A 14,019-nucleotide genomic window follows, 5' to 3' on the forward strand; every position below is an offset into this window, starting at 1 on the left:
AAAAAAAAAAAAAAAAGAATATCAAGTACTAACTGTCCTTCTTAGCACTGTCATTTTATATATGGGCTTAAGAGAAGGCTGCTAGGTACGTCAGGAAAGGTTCAGACCAATTTGACAGGTAATCGGGCTGTGCACCCCCCAGGCAAGCTGAACACTACCACTAGACCTCAACTACCCTTGGCCCCCGACACGTTCAGAGGGCACAAGGGCCACTGTGACTTCCTGTGAGGTGGCAAGGGTGGCCCGGACTGTTCAGCTGAGGTGGACGGTGGGGGTGGGGGGCACTGTTTGAGTTTAAAGAAAGTGTTCATTCTCCGGGCATTCTGTTTTCTCCTGGACTTGTAAATTGGTCCTCACTGTTCACAGAGTCAGTCTCTGGTAGACTTGTCTTCTCCCTGATCTGCCTTACTAAAAGGCCACCAAGGGCACACGTCAATATCACGGCATATTTACCCACAGGGAGAAGGCACAGATAAAATTATCTAGCCAGATTCTCAGAACTCTGCGAACTGGGGTCTTTAACCTCAGGCCTGGAAAGAAGGCTCCCTGGAGTGACCTTGGCACCACCACATCATGCCTGCTCTCTTTACTGGCCTTACTACTAATGTGGACAGGCCATGCCTCGATTTTAAGAAGTCCTGGGAGCCCATGCCCTACTGGAACCCCACCTGCTCCAGCGCCGATGCTTTGCAAAACACAGACATAGCCCATCTCTGTTCTGCTGCTGCCTGCTCAGTGACCTGACATGGCTCTTTAATTCTTAGATCCACTTTCTTTTTTTCTGATAATTCTTGGAATGTTAGGACGTGAACTTAAAAGTAAACCCGTACCAAAAAACTTCCAGAACTCTTACAATTATTCTATTAGAAGTCCTTTTCTTTTTCTTTTTGGATCAGCGTCTCACTCTTTCACCCTGGGTAGAGTGCCGTGATGTCATAGCTCATAACAACCTCAAACTCCTGGGCTCAAGGGACCTTCCTAGTCCTGCTTCTGGAGTAGCTGTGACTACATGCACCCTCCACCAGGCTCAGCTAGTTTTTCTATTTTTAGTATAGATGGGTGTCTCACTCTTGCTCAGGCTGGTCTTGAACTCCTGAGCTCAAGCAATCTACCTGTCTTGGCCTCCCAGAGTGCAGGGATTACAGGTGTGAGCCACCATGCTCGGCTTTTCAAGTCCCTTTTGATGAAGAATATGTTCTCCCATTAAGGAAAACATCCACTTGCCTGAGCCTTGGGGATCATCCCTTGATAGCTCTTTTTCAGTTTCAAGCCCTTGCACAGCATATTTCAAATATTAAGATCCACCTCTTACAGGAAGTTGAAAGGCAGGCTGGGGATACATATCCTGGATTCTAAGTCAGAGATGCTAAGTTAAAATCTGGCTTCATTCTGGTACCATGCAGCCCTGAGCCATTACCAGTCACTGAAACTCTTACTCTGGAAAGTATGAACGGTGGTAAAGATCTCTACAATGAACTTGCTGGGAAACAAACAGTCTGAAGCAATAAATGACACAGCATTGTGACACCACTTCCGAATCGTTTGAGGAACTGAAATAACTTTAAGAAGTCTTTGGTCCCAGGCAAGTGACTGATGATAAAAACATGGTCTTAGCATGTAGTGTGATAAAATGTTTGATCAGCCATATTGTCCTGATAAATAAAATTTCACTACATTTTCATGTGAACTACCAGAAAATTCCTCTAAACCAATAGTACTTAAGTATTATACAATAACAAAAACTTTAATTATCTTTCAAATAATCAGGCCCCTGCCTAGCATGATACAGAATTTCTGGCTGAAAAAGGATATTAAAAAGTCTTGGCTCCTATTTTTATTAATGATTCAGTTAAACAAGAACTAAAACCCAACACACTTTTCTCCCGTTTCCCTTCATCTTTGCCTACCATAGATTTAGACGTGATCAGCCCTACTCTGTCTTTCCCATATCTTCACTTTGATGAATTGTTGGATTACAATATAGAATTATCCCATGTGGAAGTTTTTAGGTTCTTTGCTGATTTTACTTACACTTTTGAAGTATGAGGTATCAAGAAGGCATGGAGATTTCGGAGTTGTGCTATAATCACCATGAAACTTGCACTTTTTGCATCGTATCTGTCAAAAGAGAATCTAGATGAAGTAAAGAACGACCGCAGGCCACTTGCCACTGCCTTGATCTCAGAGCTGCTCCCGTCCCCAGGCACACTCCTTTACCTGAGTCCTATCTGGACCTGGGCAGTTTCCACAATGGTCACATCTTCTTCACTGTATGTGACATCTTCAATTTCATTGGGCCTAGGGACAGTGAAGATGTGAACAGTTAATGGGGATATCAATTGTTATGGTCACAATTTGCCACTTAATGATTCTGAATGAAAACTTACATTTTTAGCTTTTTTTTTTTTTTTTTGCAGTTTTTGGCCCGGGCTAGGTAGATGGGGCTGGTGCCTTGCTCCTTGAGCAACAGGGGCTGCCCAATTTTTAATTTTTTTAAACAGAGTCTTACTCTGGCACCTTGGGTAGCGTGCTGTGGCATCATAGCTCACAGGAACCTCAAACTCCTGGGCTCAAGCGATCCTCTTGCCTCAGCCTCCTGAGTAGCTGGGACTACAGGCACTGCCACCACGCTGGCTAGTTTTTCTATTTTTAGGAGAGAAGGGGTCTCACTCTTGCTCAGGCTGGTCTTGAACTCTTCAGCTGAGGTGATCCACCTGCCTTGGCCTCCCAGACTGCTGGAATTATAGGCATGAGCCACCCCACCTGGCCCCAAAACCTGCATTAATAGGTCTCCCATGCTATCCCAGAGGCACTAACAGCAGTGAAAGCTGGTGGTTTTAGAAGCTTTCTTTACCTTTTCAAGAGTCTGCCTCAGAGCTCTTGGGCCAAGACTGACTGACATCTGGCTTTCCTGAGTCTTACTAGGGCAACCCACACCCCTGAGCCATTCTGGGCTTCCAGATACACAGGAGAGGCCAAACGGGCACTGGAGAATCACTCCCACTTTCCTACTAAAATCAAGTATTTACAAATTTTTATGAGGATTAGTTGCCTCTGAGGACACCAATTTATTTATTATTTTTATGGCTGACGAGATGCTCTCGGTATACTGAAATTTTCAGGCACACCATTGCTTTAGCAGCTAATATCCTTCTGATTCTAAAGACAGGACGAGGGGTACCAGCACATTTACAGGCATAACCCACAGGCAGGCCACGAGGCCACAGGGCGCGGCTAGCACCCCTGCTGAGTCCTTACTGTTTCACAAACGCTTCATAGACACCGCTGTCCCCAGCCACAGACTCATCGGACACCGCAGCTGACACGCAAGTGGTTTTGTCCCCAAGCAAGTGAAGTCCTCTTCTTTTTGGTAATGATTTTTCACCATCTAAGGCGGGGATGGAGATAGCATTAATTAGAATATCCTGCCAGAAAAAGTTAAGTACAAAATACACAGTTTGCTCATGAGAAATCCAAACTAAAATTTCCTTTTGACAGCCAAGCATGTTACTATTTAAACCAACAGATATGCACGATTCCAGGCACTGTGACATGGAAGTTTCCAGGGATGCCAGGCATTTTGGTCATTATGTATGAGAAAATATGGTTTTTCTTTGTCCTGAAATATTTTAAGGGAAGGAATGAATTACACAAATTCTCGTTCAGAACTCTTTATGTCTTTATATATAGCGTTCACTGCAGTTACCAGAGACTTGGGGGTAAGAAAGAAACTATCCTCCTTCAAGCACTAGAGCTATTTCTGTGATAGAGCATCCGGCTACTCAATGGAAAAAAGGTTTCCACCTCTTTTGCTTTTGACCCTTCTCTCCACATGCCATTTTCTACATCTCCTTTGCTACTATTCTGAGAGAAATTACGGGAAAAATGTCTTTAGCTGATAGGAATTCCTCACCAGCTAATATCATCAAAACAACTTTTTGTGCGACTGAATCTTTAGCACCAACTACCACTTAACTTTTATCTGTAACTCATATTCATAAGCCAGTCCCCCGTGGGGAGCAAGGAACACTCATTTAGAGCTGTGAGCCAGGCTGTAATAAGCCCAGGACTGCTCCCTTGACTGCTCCCTTTCATCCTTCAGTGGGCCAAGCGTGAGGGGACCGCATTGCTATGCATTCTGGCCCCCTCCTGAGTTGTGACTTTACATCTTGTTAAGATGTTTAAGTCTGAAGGCTTCAGCTTATAGGATTGAGCGCTGCATTTCCCCTTTCATTTCTGGCAGTGGGAATGCTTTTTCCTGGATGATGAAGTGCCTGCTCTCCGCCTAGCCCCCTTTGTGAGGGGTGAAGGTGATGACATGATCCACTGATTACTCCGAGGAATAACCACCACAGCCCCAAACTGACTTTGACAATGACAGCGAATGACTGTGGAGGACTTTGGAGTTATTCCAACGTGGTTTCTGTCATCCAGCGGGGCCCAGTGCTGGAGAGCGCAGTTTATATGAAAGAGGTGCTTGGGGAGATGAGTAGTGTCCCTGACAGAGGGCCGCCTGCCCCCACAGCAAGGGCAGACGTCCCTTGAATAGAACAAATGTTGGTGACCTGAAAGAATTAGTCCTTCTAGTTACAACAATATGTGATTTCAGCAGTTTTCAGACGTGAGACTGAATGTCATCTGTAGTCAAAGTTCTTGGATGGATTTATGGATTTTCCCTTAGAGTGACTTTTTTTTTGAGACTGAGTTTTGCTCTGCCGCCCAGGCTAGAGTGCTGTTGGATCATAGCTCACACTAAGCTCAAAGTCCTGGGCTCATGCGATCCTCCTGCCTCAGCCTCCCCAGTAGCTGGGACTACAGGCGCCCACCACAATGCCTGGCTAGTTTTCCTATTTTTAATAGAGACAGGGTCTCGCTCTTGCTCAGGCTGGTCTCAAACTCCTGAGCCTCAGTCTCCCTTGTGCTGGGATTACAGGCGTGAGCCACCACACCTGGCCCTTTAGGGTGACTTTTTAATAGCAGCTTTCTAATACGATGTGCATTTTTAAACTGTTTCACAGAAGTTTCAGAGACAACTGTCTCCAGCTAGGAATCTCTCAGACGCAGTAGCAGGCCTGAGTGCCGGGAGCAAGGCAGCGCCAACCAAACCCACCTGCAGGACAGGGACCTCAGCCTCGGGCTTGCTGGGTGGGTGACAGACCTTGGGGAATTGTTTCTGCTGATTCCCCTTCCTTCTCCAGCCATCGACCTCACTTATTGGACCCTCCAAATTGAGTGAATGTTGAGAAGTGGTTACTAGAGGATACTCCAAACACACAAAGAGCAAGACCAGTTGGAAATGCTCAAGAACGTAAGGTCTTTCAAGTCCAAAGCGCAGAAGAACGGCACAAGGAACACTCAGCTTTCTTCTCATTCTCCTGGGCCTTCATTCCCAACTTTCAGTGGTTTGTGGTGGGGACTGTGCTTAGCAGCATCTGTGTTATTTACAGCCATCAGTGTCATGTGTGTGCTGAGTGCCAGACACAGCTGGATGTTTTACACGTGTCATGGCATTAACCCCCCAGGATGCTGCAGGGATCACCAGATGCGTATAATCCCCATCATGCAGATGAGGAACAATGGGCCCAAGAGGCGGGAAACGTGCTTGCCAAAACACAGCCAGCCAAGGCAGTGAGATGGCCGGAGCAGGCCTGGCTGGCCCAGGGGTCCCATGCATCCCTTCCTGGGAGCAGGAGTGAGGCCCAATGTGGCTGTCCACTTTGTTACGGCTGTTCTATGCATGCTGCTCCCTGTTTATTTCAGTAACTCTTACCTGTGGCTTCGACAGCACACAAGCCACCCAAATGTCACAATGTCACATAAGCCCTACCTCTGCTGCAGGCCATGGGTAGGGCACAGGACTGGAAGACAAATGCTATTGGATGAAGAGGGTCTGGCCTCTTGTCACTGTCAGCCAAAATGTAGAGCCGGTGATAGGTCCACCAAACTTTGTCAGAAGGTTGGGATTTTGAAGAACAGTGAGAGTAGCCACTCTGAGACTGTTTTGTTTTACCATTTTTAAAATTACAGTTTTAAAAATTTTAAAGTAAAGACTATATTAACCCTTAGTTTAAATAATAATTAGCATAACTCAGTGACCAGTATAATATTGCAATTTAAAAGTTAATACTTTAAATCAATCCACCTAAACTACTTGAGACAGGCATCTATAGGGTGGGAACTAAATTTGTGAAATAATAAGAATAAGGAGACAGAAGATGAAGATCACTTAGCACCCAGACCAACCAGACCAGCTGGGTCATGTCTGCCCGACTCCATCTTATTTTCAGATTCTACACATCTGAGCTGGCCAATCGATTAATACTCAGAATTCCTAAAAATAAAAATGCTTCTCAGAATAACAAGAAAACAGCTCTAAAGAGGCCTGTCCCCTGCCGCTCAGCAGGACACACAGTAAAGCATGCAGATCCGAACCAGGCTTCTGGGGATGTGCATTGGGGCTTTTATTCCACATGTCACCTCGAGCAGCGATCATTTGCTAGCAAGGGCACCAACTTATGCTCTTTACAACCATTTCTAATATAGTAAAAGTTTCTGCCTTGCAAAAGAAAACAAACAATTAAATTCCCCTTGTTCTGTCTCCGGGTATAGACACAGGGGTAAGAGCTTCCTCTGAGGCCATCACTTCCCTGGGCTGCAACTGTTAACCTGGCCAGGAGGTGGCAGGGTGACACTGCATGTGGAAAGGCAAATCAACTTTGCCTTTCTTTGGCAGAAAGGGAGAGAGAGCCTGGCTTGAAAGAAAAATTGTATTTATATAGAATTCCCCGAGCAATCCAAACATTGAACCTTGGTACTAATTAGCTAGTATGCTAATTGCCTTGGTTTTAATCTGTTTTAGGCCATCTTCTAAAAGAAAGCCCTCTTCTTTGCCTAGGTATTTCAGAGCCAAAATCTATTTGGAAGTATGACATGTGTTCACAAAATATGTTCCCAGTCAGTAAGCATACAAAGAGGGTCTGTGGACAACACACCAGGCACTGTCTAGGCACGTAATTGGTACATAAATACATCTACTGAATTAAAGCCAAAACGATTACTCAGAAGAAAGAGACTAGGGCTGGGTGCGGTGGCTTACACCTGTAATCCCAGCACTACAGGAGGCTGAGGTGAGTGGATCACCAGAGCTCAGGAGTTTGAGACCAGCCTGAGCAGTAAAACCCTGTCTGTACTAAAAATAGAAAAATTGGCTCGGCTCCTATAGCTCAACCGGCTAAGGCGCCAGCCATGTACACCTAAGGTGGCGGGTTCGAATCCCCAGCCCGGACCCGCCAAACAACAATGACGGCTGCAACCAAAAAATAGCCGGGCGTTGTGGCGGGCGCTTGTGGTCCCAGCTACTTGGGAGGCGGAGGCAGAAGACTCGCTTGAGCCCAGGAGTTGGAGGTTGCTGTGAGCTGTAATGCCACGGCACTCTACCCAGGGGGACAGCTTGAGGCTCTGTCTCAAAAAAAAAAAAAAAAAAAAAAAATAGAAAAATTAGCTGGGCGTGGTGGTGGGTGCCTGTAGTCCCAGCTACTCCAGAGGCTGACATAAGAGGATGGCTTGAGCCTCGGGGTTTGAGGTTGCTGTGAGCTTAGGGCATTCTACCCAGGGTGACAGGACTCAAACAAAAAAAAAAAGAAGAAGAAGAAGAAGAAGAACATAAAGGAGATCATTTGTTTATATGGAAAAAGTAACCTTCAAATCAATCCAAAAAATCAATTGCCTTAGAATGATGAAGAGGGAGTGTGTGAAAGCAAAGGTCTCCATTTACCTGCAGCCCCTTCACACAGAGGCTCTCTAGCACACTCACTCAGGTCTTTATCCTCCAGAAGAGACTGGGATGCTCCTCCTGAGTCAGAATCCAGCAAGATGGAATTTTCGCCCAGGCCAATGTCTGCAAAATGGCTACTCAACTCACAGTCGTCAAAGTCGGCCGTGAACTGCTGCAGAGAGGCGTCATGGGGAGACACGGGGAAGGTGCCTTCCAAAACCAAGGGAGAGCCCGGAGGGGACAAGGAGGAGAGGGAGGACCTTGAGGACAAGGAGGTCACAGACTTGGGGGCCTCAGTTAGCAAGGGAGTGTGGGCTGTGGCGGTGGCCGTCACCCCGGAGAGTCTGCTCTGACCAGGCTGGTCGGGGGACTTGGCCACCTCATTTTCATGGATGGTGGTGATGGGCCCAGAGGGAATGTAGCCGCCTTTGTCCTGCAGAAGAAAGTCCAGTCTATACTGATAGTCCGGATCTATCTGATCGCCCTGACTGCTGTAATAGAGCTCGCTGGAACTCAGAGAGTTGAGTGACCCTCTGCTGGAGGTGTTCAGAGAGCCACGGCTGGACGCCAGGGAGCCCAGGCTGCTCCCGGATGACACGGACAGGGTGCTGGCAGAGAGGCTGAGGGAACAAAAGCACATGCTGTCAAGTCCAGTCCTACACAGAAAACCCAATCCCAGCCCCCCCGAGTCCTTCATACCCCTGACACCCAACACAGAGAAATGCTATGAGAAATGCATTGTTAGGCAATGGAATCAGAGAATGTGTTCTCACACAAACCTCCATGGTAGGCTGAAATGCTCAAGAAATGTACAGTCCCACACGCCTGGGCTGTATGAGACAGCTTATTGCTCCTGGGCCACACCTGTACAGCAGGTGACTGCACTCAATATTGTATGCGACTATAACACAATAGTATGTGTCTCTAAAAACAAAAGGTGCAGCAAAAATATGGCATTATAGTGCTATGAGATCACCATCATTTATGGCAGTCTGTCCTTGACCAAAATGTCATTACGTTGCACACAACTGGATATTATATTTTCCACACTTACTCACCAACATTTTAAATCTTGCTCTCCAGCCAGGCAGAGTAGCTCAGCACTGTAACCAGCACTCTGGGAGGCTGAGGCCAGTGGATTGCTTGAACTCAGGAGTTTAAGACCACTCTAAGGAATAGCAGGACTCCATTTCCACAAAAAATAAAAAACCCAGCCAGGTGTCATGGGACGTGCCCATAGTCCCTGCTACTCAGGAGACTGAGGCAGGAGGATTGGTTGAGTCCAGGATTTTGAGGTTTCTGTGAGCTCTGACGATGCCACTGTACTCTACCCAGGGCATAGAGTGAGACTCTGTCTCAGCAACAATAACAAAGAAATCTTGTTCTCAACATACTTTCTAAGTAGCTATTCTATTCTTATTAAAAATTATCCTCCCTTAGCAAAAGTTAAAAAAAAGATCAAATATCTATTAGTAAATTTATTTGCATGGATACCCAAAGCATGTTTGCTAATAAAAAATATTGAAAGAGGAAAAGAGGATGAACAGCACAAAGTACCAACATAGTTACTGCATTTTTAAAAAAGCTTTTTGTTTTAGAGAAACACAAGAGGTTACACAAAAGACCTCCAGCTTCACTAACCTTTACCTCTTCTCTGTGTGTGAATTTATGGAGTATTTTCCTAACTAATAAAAGGAAATCCACATCTATTCTACCTTGCCTTTTTAAAAGATGAGGTAATGGAAAAATGTTATTTTCCTAAGTATGTATTGATAGCTAACATGTATCTTCTTCCTATAGCGTATTTCAAAAGTAATCTAAATATAACTTTAGGGGTCATGAAAAAAATTCATCTATTGTGACTTTAAATTTGGTCAAATATTAATTGTACTCCTGTAACTATTACATTTTCTTTTTCTTTCTTTTTTTTGAGCAGAGTCTCACATTGTTGCCCTGGGTAGAGTGCTGTGGCATCATAGCTCACAGCAACCTCAAACCTGGATCAAGTGATCCTCTTGCCTCGGCCTCCCAAGTAGCTGGGACCACAGGCACCTGCCACCATACCTGGCTAGTTTTTCTGTTTTTGTAGGGATGGGGTCTCACTCTTACTCATCTCTTGAGCTGAGATGGTCCACCATCCTCTGGCTCCCAGAGTGCTGAGGTTATAGTTATGTGCCACTATGCCCAGCTAGTTTTTCTATTTCTAGAAACAGGGTTTCACTTTTGTTCAGCTGGTCTCAAACTCCTGAGTTCAGGCAATCTACCTGCTTCAGCCTCCAGAGTGTTGAGATTACAGGTGTGAGCCATTCTGCCCAGCCTACATTTACTTTTAAATACACTATAATTGAAAATAAAATGAAAAGTAATGGAAGATGAACTAGATAACATGCCTGAACATAGTCAGTGGTAAATTTTCCCTCCTGGAATCTAAAGGCTTACCTTTTAAGTTGTGAATGCAAATAAGTAGTTAATTTAGTAGTTTCTTCAAGTTTCTGTAACAACTCTTTTCTTTTCTCTTCCAATCTCAATCTAGGACAAAAATATAGAAACTCATTTATTTTCAAATGGTTAGGATGACACACAAAGACTAGAAGAAAAGAAAGATTCTTGTTATACAAACATTACGTATCACAGGGGCAGTGTGGGGAGTAGACATACAGGATGCCCAGCAAAAAGGATGGAGGCAGAGGTGTGCCAAGGTGTGGCCAAGCTAAAGGACCAGGGCAAGGTAGGCCACACAGCCAGCAGTACTGAGAATTCAGAAATGCTAGGGGTCTGAAATTTTCTTCTTTTTGGAGACAGAGTCTCACTCTGTCTTAGCTCACAGCAACCTCAAACTCCTGGGCTCAAGCAATCCTGCCTCAGCCTCTCGAGTAGCTGGGACTATAGGCACCCACCACAACAACTGGCTAGTTTTTCTATTTTTAGTAGAGACAGAGTCTCACTCTTGCTCAGGCTGGTCTTGAACTCCTGAGCTCAAGAGATCCTCCCACCTTGGTCTCCCAGAATGCTGGGATTATAGGTGTGACCCACTGCACCTGGCCTTTTGAGGCAAGTTTTAAAACTAAATACTGTTTTTACTAAAATGAAGTCCCTCTCATGTTTTAGGGAGGTGGCAGGATGGCATCAGAATCTGATTCTCACCAGCATGGAAACTTCCAGGGCTTCCTCCTTTCCCTTACACAGAGGCCTTCTCTGCCGCCTCTAGGCCAGCCTCAGTCTGCTCTCCCCTCCTTCATGGTTACTTTGAACTCCCAAAGCTTGCTTGGCTTTTATGTTCTCGTCCCCTGGTCCCCAGTTAGAGCTCACGGCCCCAGAGGCAGCCACGGCTGCTCCCTCTTCTCCCCAGGCTGCCTGAGCAGCACTGAGCATGCCCAGCACTGTACCTCCTTCCTGTAGGTGTCTGGATGAGACCTTCATGGGGAGAAGCATGATGAAGGCACTGGAGATAGTCACAAAACTCCTTCCAGTGGGACTGCAGTCTGCCTCTGATGTGATCATCAAAGCCTCTCCCAGTGGGAGCCTGAAGTCTTCCTCAGATTCCAGGTGTCTTTCATGGGAAACCACCTCCCCAGCTTCCCCTGGACCGGGGCTGAAGCTGTCAGCCCTTTCAAGAGGGTGCACATCTGCCCCTCTGATCTCTTCTCCAATCCCTGCTTTCTGGTCTCCTGGATGAGAAAGGGGCTTTTCGACCTGAGTCTAGCTGCTCCGCACTCCCTTTCAGCTGCCTTTCGCAAAGTGTGGCCTCACACTGCCCCACCTCTGCCCCAGTGTCCTGTGGGATAGAAGTCTGGCTTCTCCTAAACCCAGAAGTCTGTACCTAGGAAAAACTTCACTTCACATCATCTATAGAAGAAGACCTTTTCCCACTAAAAAGAAAATTATATTCACAACCTCCCCTCCAGCACTTGGTTTTACAGAATATTCAAGGCTGGGTGTGGTGGCTCACACCTATAATCCCAGCACTCTGGGAGGCTAAGGCAGGAAGATCACTTGAGCTTAGGAGTTCTAGACCAGCCTGAGCAAGAGCGAGACCCATGTGTACTAAAAATAGAAAAACCAGCCAGGCATTGTTTTGCTCAATGCCTGTCGTCCCAGATATTCAGGAGACTAAGGCAGGAGGATCACATGAGCCCAGGAATTTAAGGTTGCTGTGAACTATGACACCATGGCACTCTATCCAGGGTGACAGAGTGAGACTCCTTGTCTCAGAACAAATCAACAAAAATAAAAAGCAATTGGATTATGAGTGGATGTTTCTATGGATGTTAATTCCAGGCCATCTGAAACTCTCCTAATGAGGATTTCTTTCCCACTGTTCTGGGACAGGCATTGCTCCCTACTTGTCCCTAAAGGATGTATATTCGGTGGTTCTGAAGGGCCACCATGTGGTGTGCCCCCAAGCAGGTGTCTGATCCTATCAGCCAGCAATGGCTTCTACGCTGACGTATCTGCATAAAACTTACACAGAGGTTCCCTCACTTAATATTCCAGCTGATCTCCCTACAGAACCGAAATTCTTTTTTTTTTTGAGAACCGGAATTTTTAAATAGCCCACTCACACCTTCCCAGAGAACAGATCAGTAAATTGCCTGGAGTCTCTTCCCTTCCAGTTTCACCTGCTTCTGAGGAAGAGTCTCAACTGACCAACAAAATCCATGTGAATGCTTTGTGACCTGTTAGGGTATCAAAGGTAGCAAACTGTCTTTCTTGAGAAATGAAAGCGTAATAAAATGCAGGATAGAAAGCCTCAGTCACTGTAACAGTCTAGATAATCTTCCTTATCAGAGGGCAACAGTTTACAGCTATTGTTATCAGGCTCAGCTGGAGACAAGCTGCATTCGGGTTCATGCCAGCATTCCCCAGCAATGTCTGTCTTGGCCATTTTCACATTCCCAGCAGAATACTGAAGAACCGATACTGTCTGCCAATGGAAGGTGTGTTTTGTTGCTCTACAGAAAGTTCTCTTGTGCAGCTCCTCAGTTCACTAAGAACAGATGCGATTAAGATTTCCAAGCCCAAGACAGGCGAGGTGGCTCACACTGTGACCTCAGCACTCTGGGAGGTCAGGCAGGGGGATCCCTTAAGCTCAGGAGTTCAGAGACCAGCTTGAGCAAGAGCAAGACCCCATCTCTACTAAAAATAAAAAAAACTAGCCAGGTGTGGTGCCTGTAGTCCCTCCCAGCTATTCAGGAGGCTGAGGCAGGAGGATCACTTGAGTGCAGGAATTTGAGGTTGCTGTAAGCTACGATGATGCCATGGCACTTTACACAGGGTGATGGACTGAGACTCTATCTCAAAACTACACATATAAATAAAAGATTCCTAAGCTCAGGGACAACAGCATCGGCTAAGACACCCCCACAGGGTCAAGCTGCCCTGTCCCCAGGGGCAGGACGAACCTCTCAGCCAGAGCTCTGCTGGGAGCACCCCTCACGGATAGCAGCTCCTCCTCCAGCCGCTGCCTCTCGGCCTCCAGGCGCTCCAGCTCATCCTGCGTGCGTTTCTGCGGGGTGACGAACTGCAGCTCTTTCAAAAGTTCTTCTTTTTCATGAATCAGCATCAGCTTCTCCTTCTCGATATCCAGTGCCCCAGGCCAGGCTTCACTGTCTAATTTTGACAGCTCGATCTTTAAGTTGGCCATACTAATATAAAGGGACAAAAGAGACATGCACATAATATTTACAACTGCACAGAAGGGTCAACACAGACCAGGCCGAGTTCGGGGCGAAAGGCTGTCTGCACTGTCCTGGCTGGACCTTCCCAGACAGGGGTATGGCGAGAGGCTGGGGTGGGGCCCTGTACTCCACGCAGCCTCTGTCCTGACACCACACTCCACTGTCACCTGCTTGGTTTCCCCACCTGTAAAATGAACCAAAACAGCAGCCCCCTGACGGGTAACGGCAAGGCACACACAGGCTCAGAAGCAGAGGCTCCGGGCCGTGGAAGGCCAGCCCTGAGAGTCTGCCCGTGTGCGTGCCTGGAAGGTCTCCCTTCAGAGCAGAGATTTTCAGCCAGTGTGTTGGGGCACACTGGTGTGCCGTGAGAGGAACTGACATGTGGTGCAAAAACTGTTAAAGATCATTCATTAAATTATTTTCGAAAGAAGCACTATAGGTATATTCTTATTCTTCTTTTGATCAACATAATTTAAGAGTGCTGCGAAAGTTTAACTTTAAGTACAGGTATGTTGTAAGATCAAAAAGGCTGAAAAGGCTCGGCGCCTGTGGCTCCAGTGGCTAAGG

General features: G+C 46.3%; 1 protein-coding gene across 2 annotated transcripts in view; it reads right to left on the minus strand.

Moving 5' to 3' along the window:
- Positions 1–14,019, minus strand: part of WWC2 (WW and C2 domain containing 2) — a 130,484-nt gene that overhangs the window by 31,985 nt on the left and 84,480 nt on the right. Inside the window, exons 9-14 of one of the 2 annotated variants that reach the window (XM_023514905.1) lie at positions 13,177–13,419; positions 10,214–10,303; positions 7,814–8,394; positions 3,259–3,388; positions 2,218–2,298; positions 2,032–2,118 (exon numbers count right to left, since the gene is read on the minus strand). In XM_023514905.1, the coding sequence (XP_023370673.1) occupies positions 2,032–2,118; positions 2,218–2,298; positions 3,259–3,388; positions 7,814–8,394; positions 10,214–10,303; positions 13,177–13,419 (1,212 nt within the window). Of the gene's footprint in view, positions 1–2,031; positions 2,119–2,217; positions 2,299–3,258; positions 3,389–7,774; positions 8,395–10,213; positions 10,304–13,176; positions 13,420–14,019 lie in introns of both variants that reach the window. The other variant, XM_003792793.3, reaches the window with a different exon arrangement.

This window comes from Otolemur garnettii, unplaced genomic scaffold (genome assembly GCF_000181295.1).
Source record: "Otolemur garnettii isolate 467f Iridium unplaced genomic scaffold, OtoGar3 scaffold00061, whole genome shotgun sequence".
Lineage (NCBI taxonomy): Eukaryota > Metazoa > Chordata > Mammalia > Primates > Galagidae > Otolemur > Otolemur garnettii.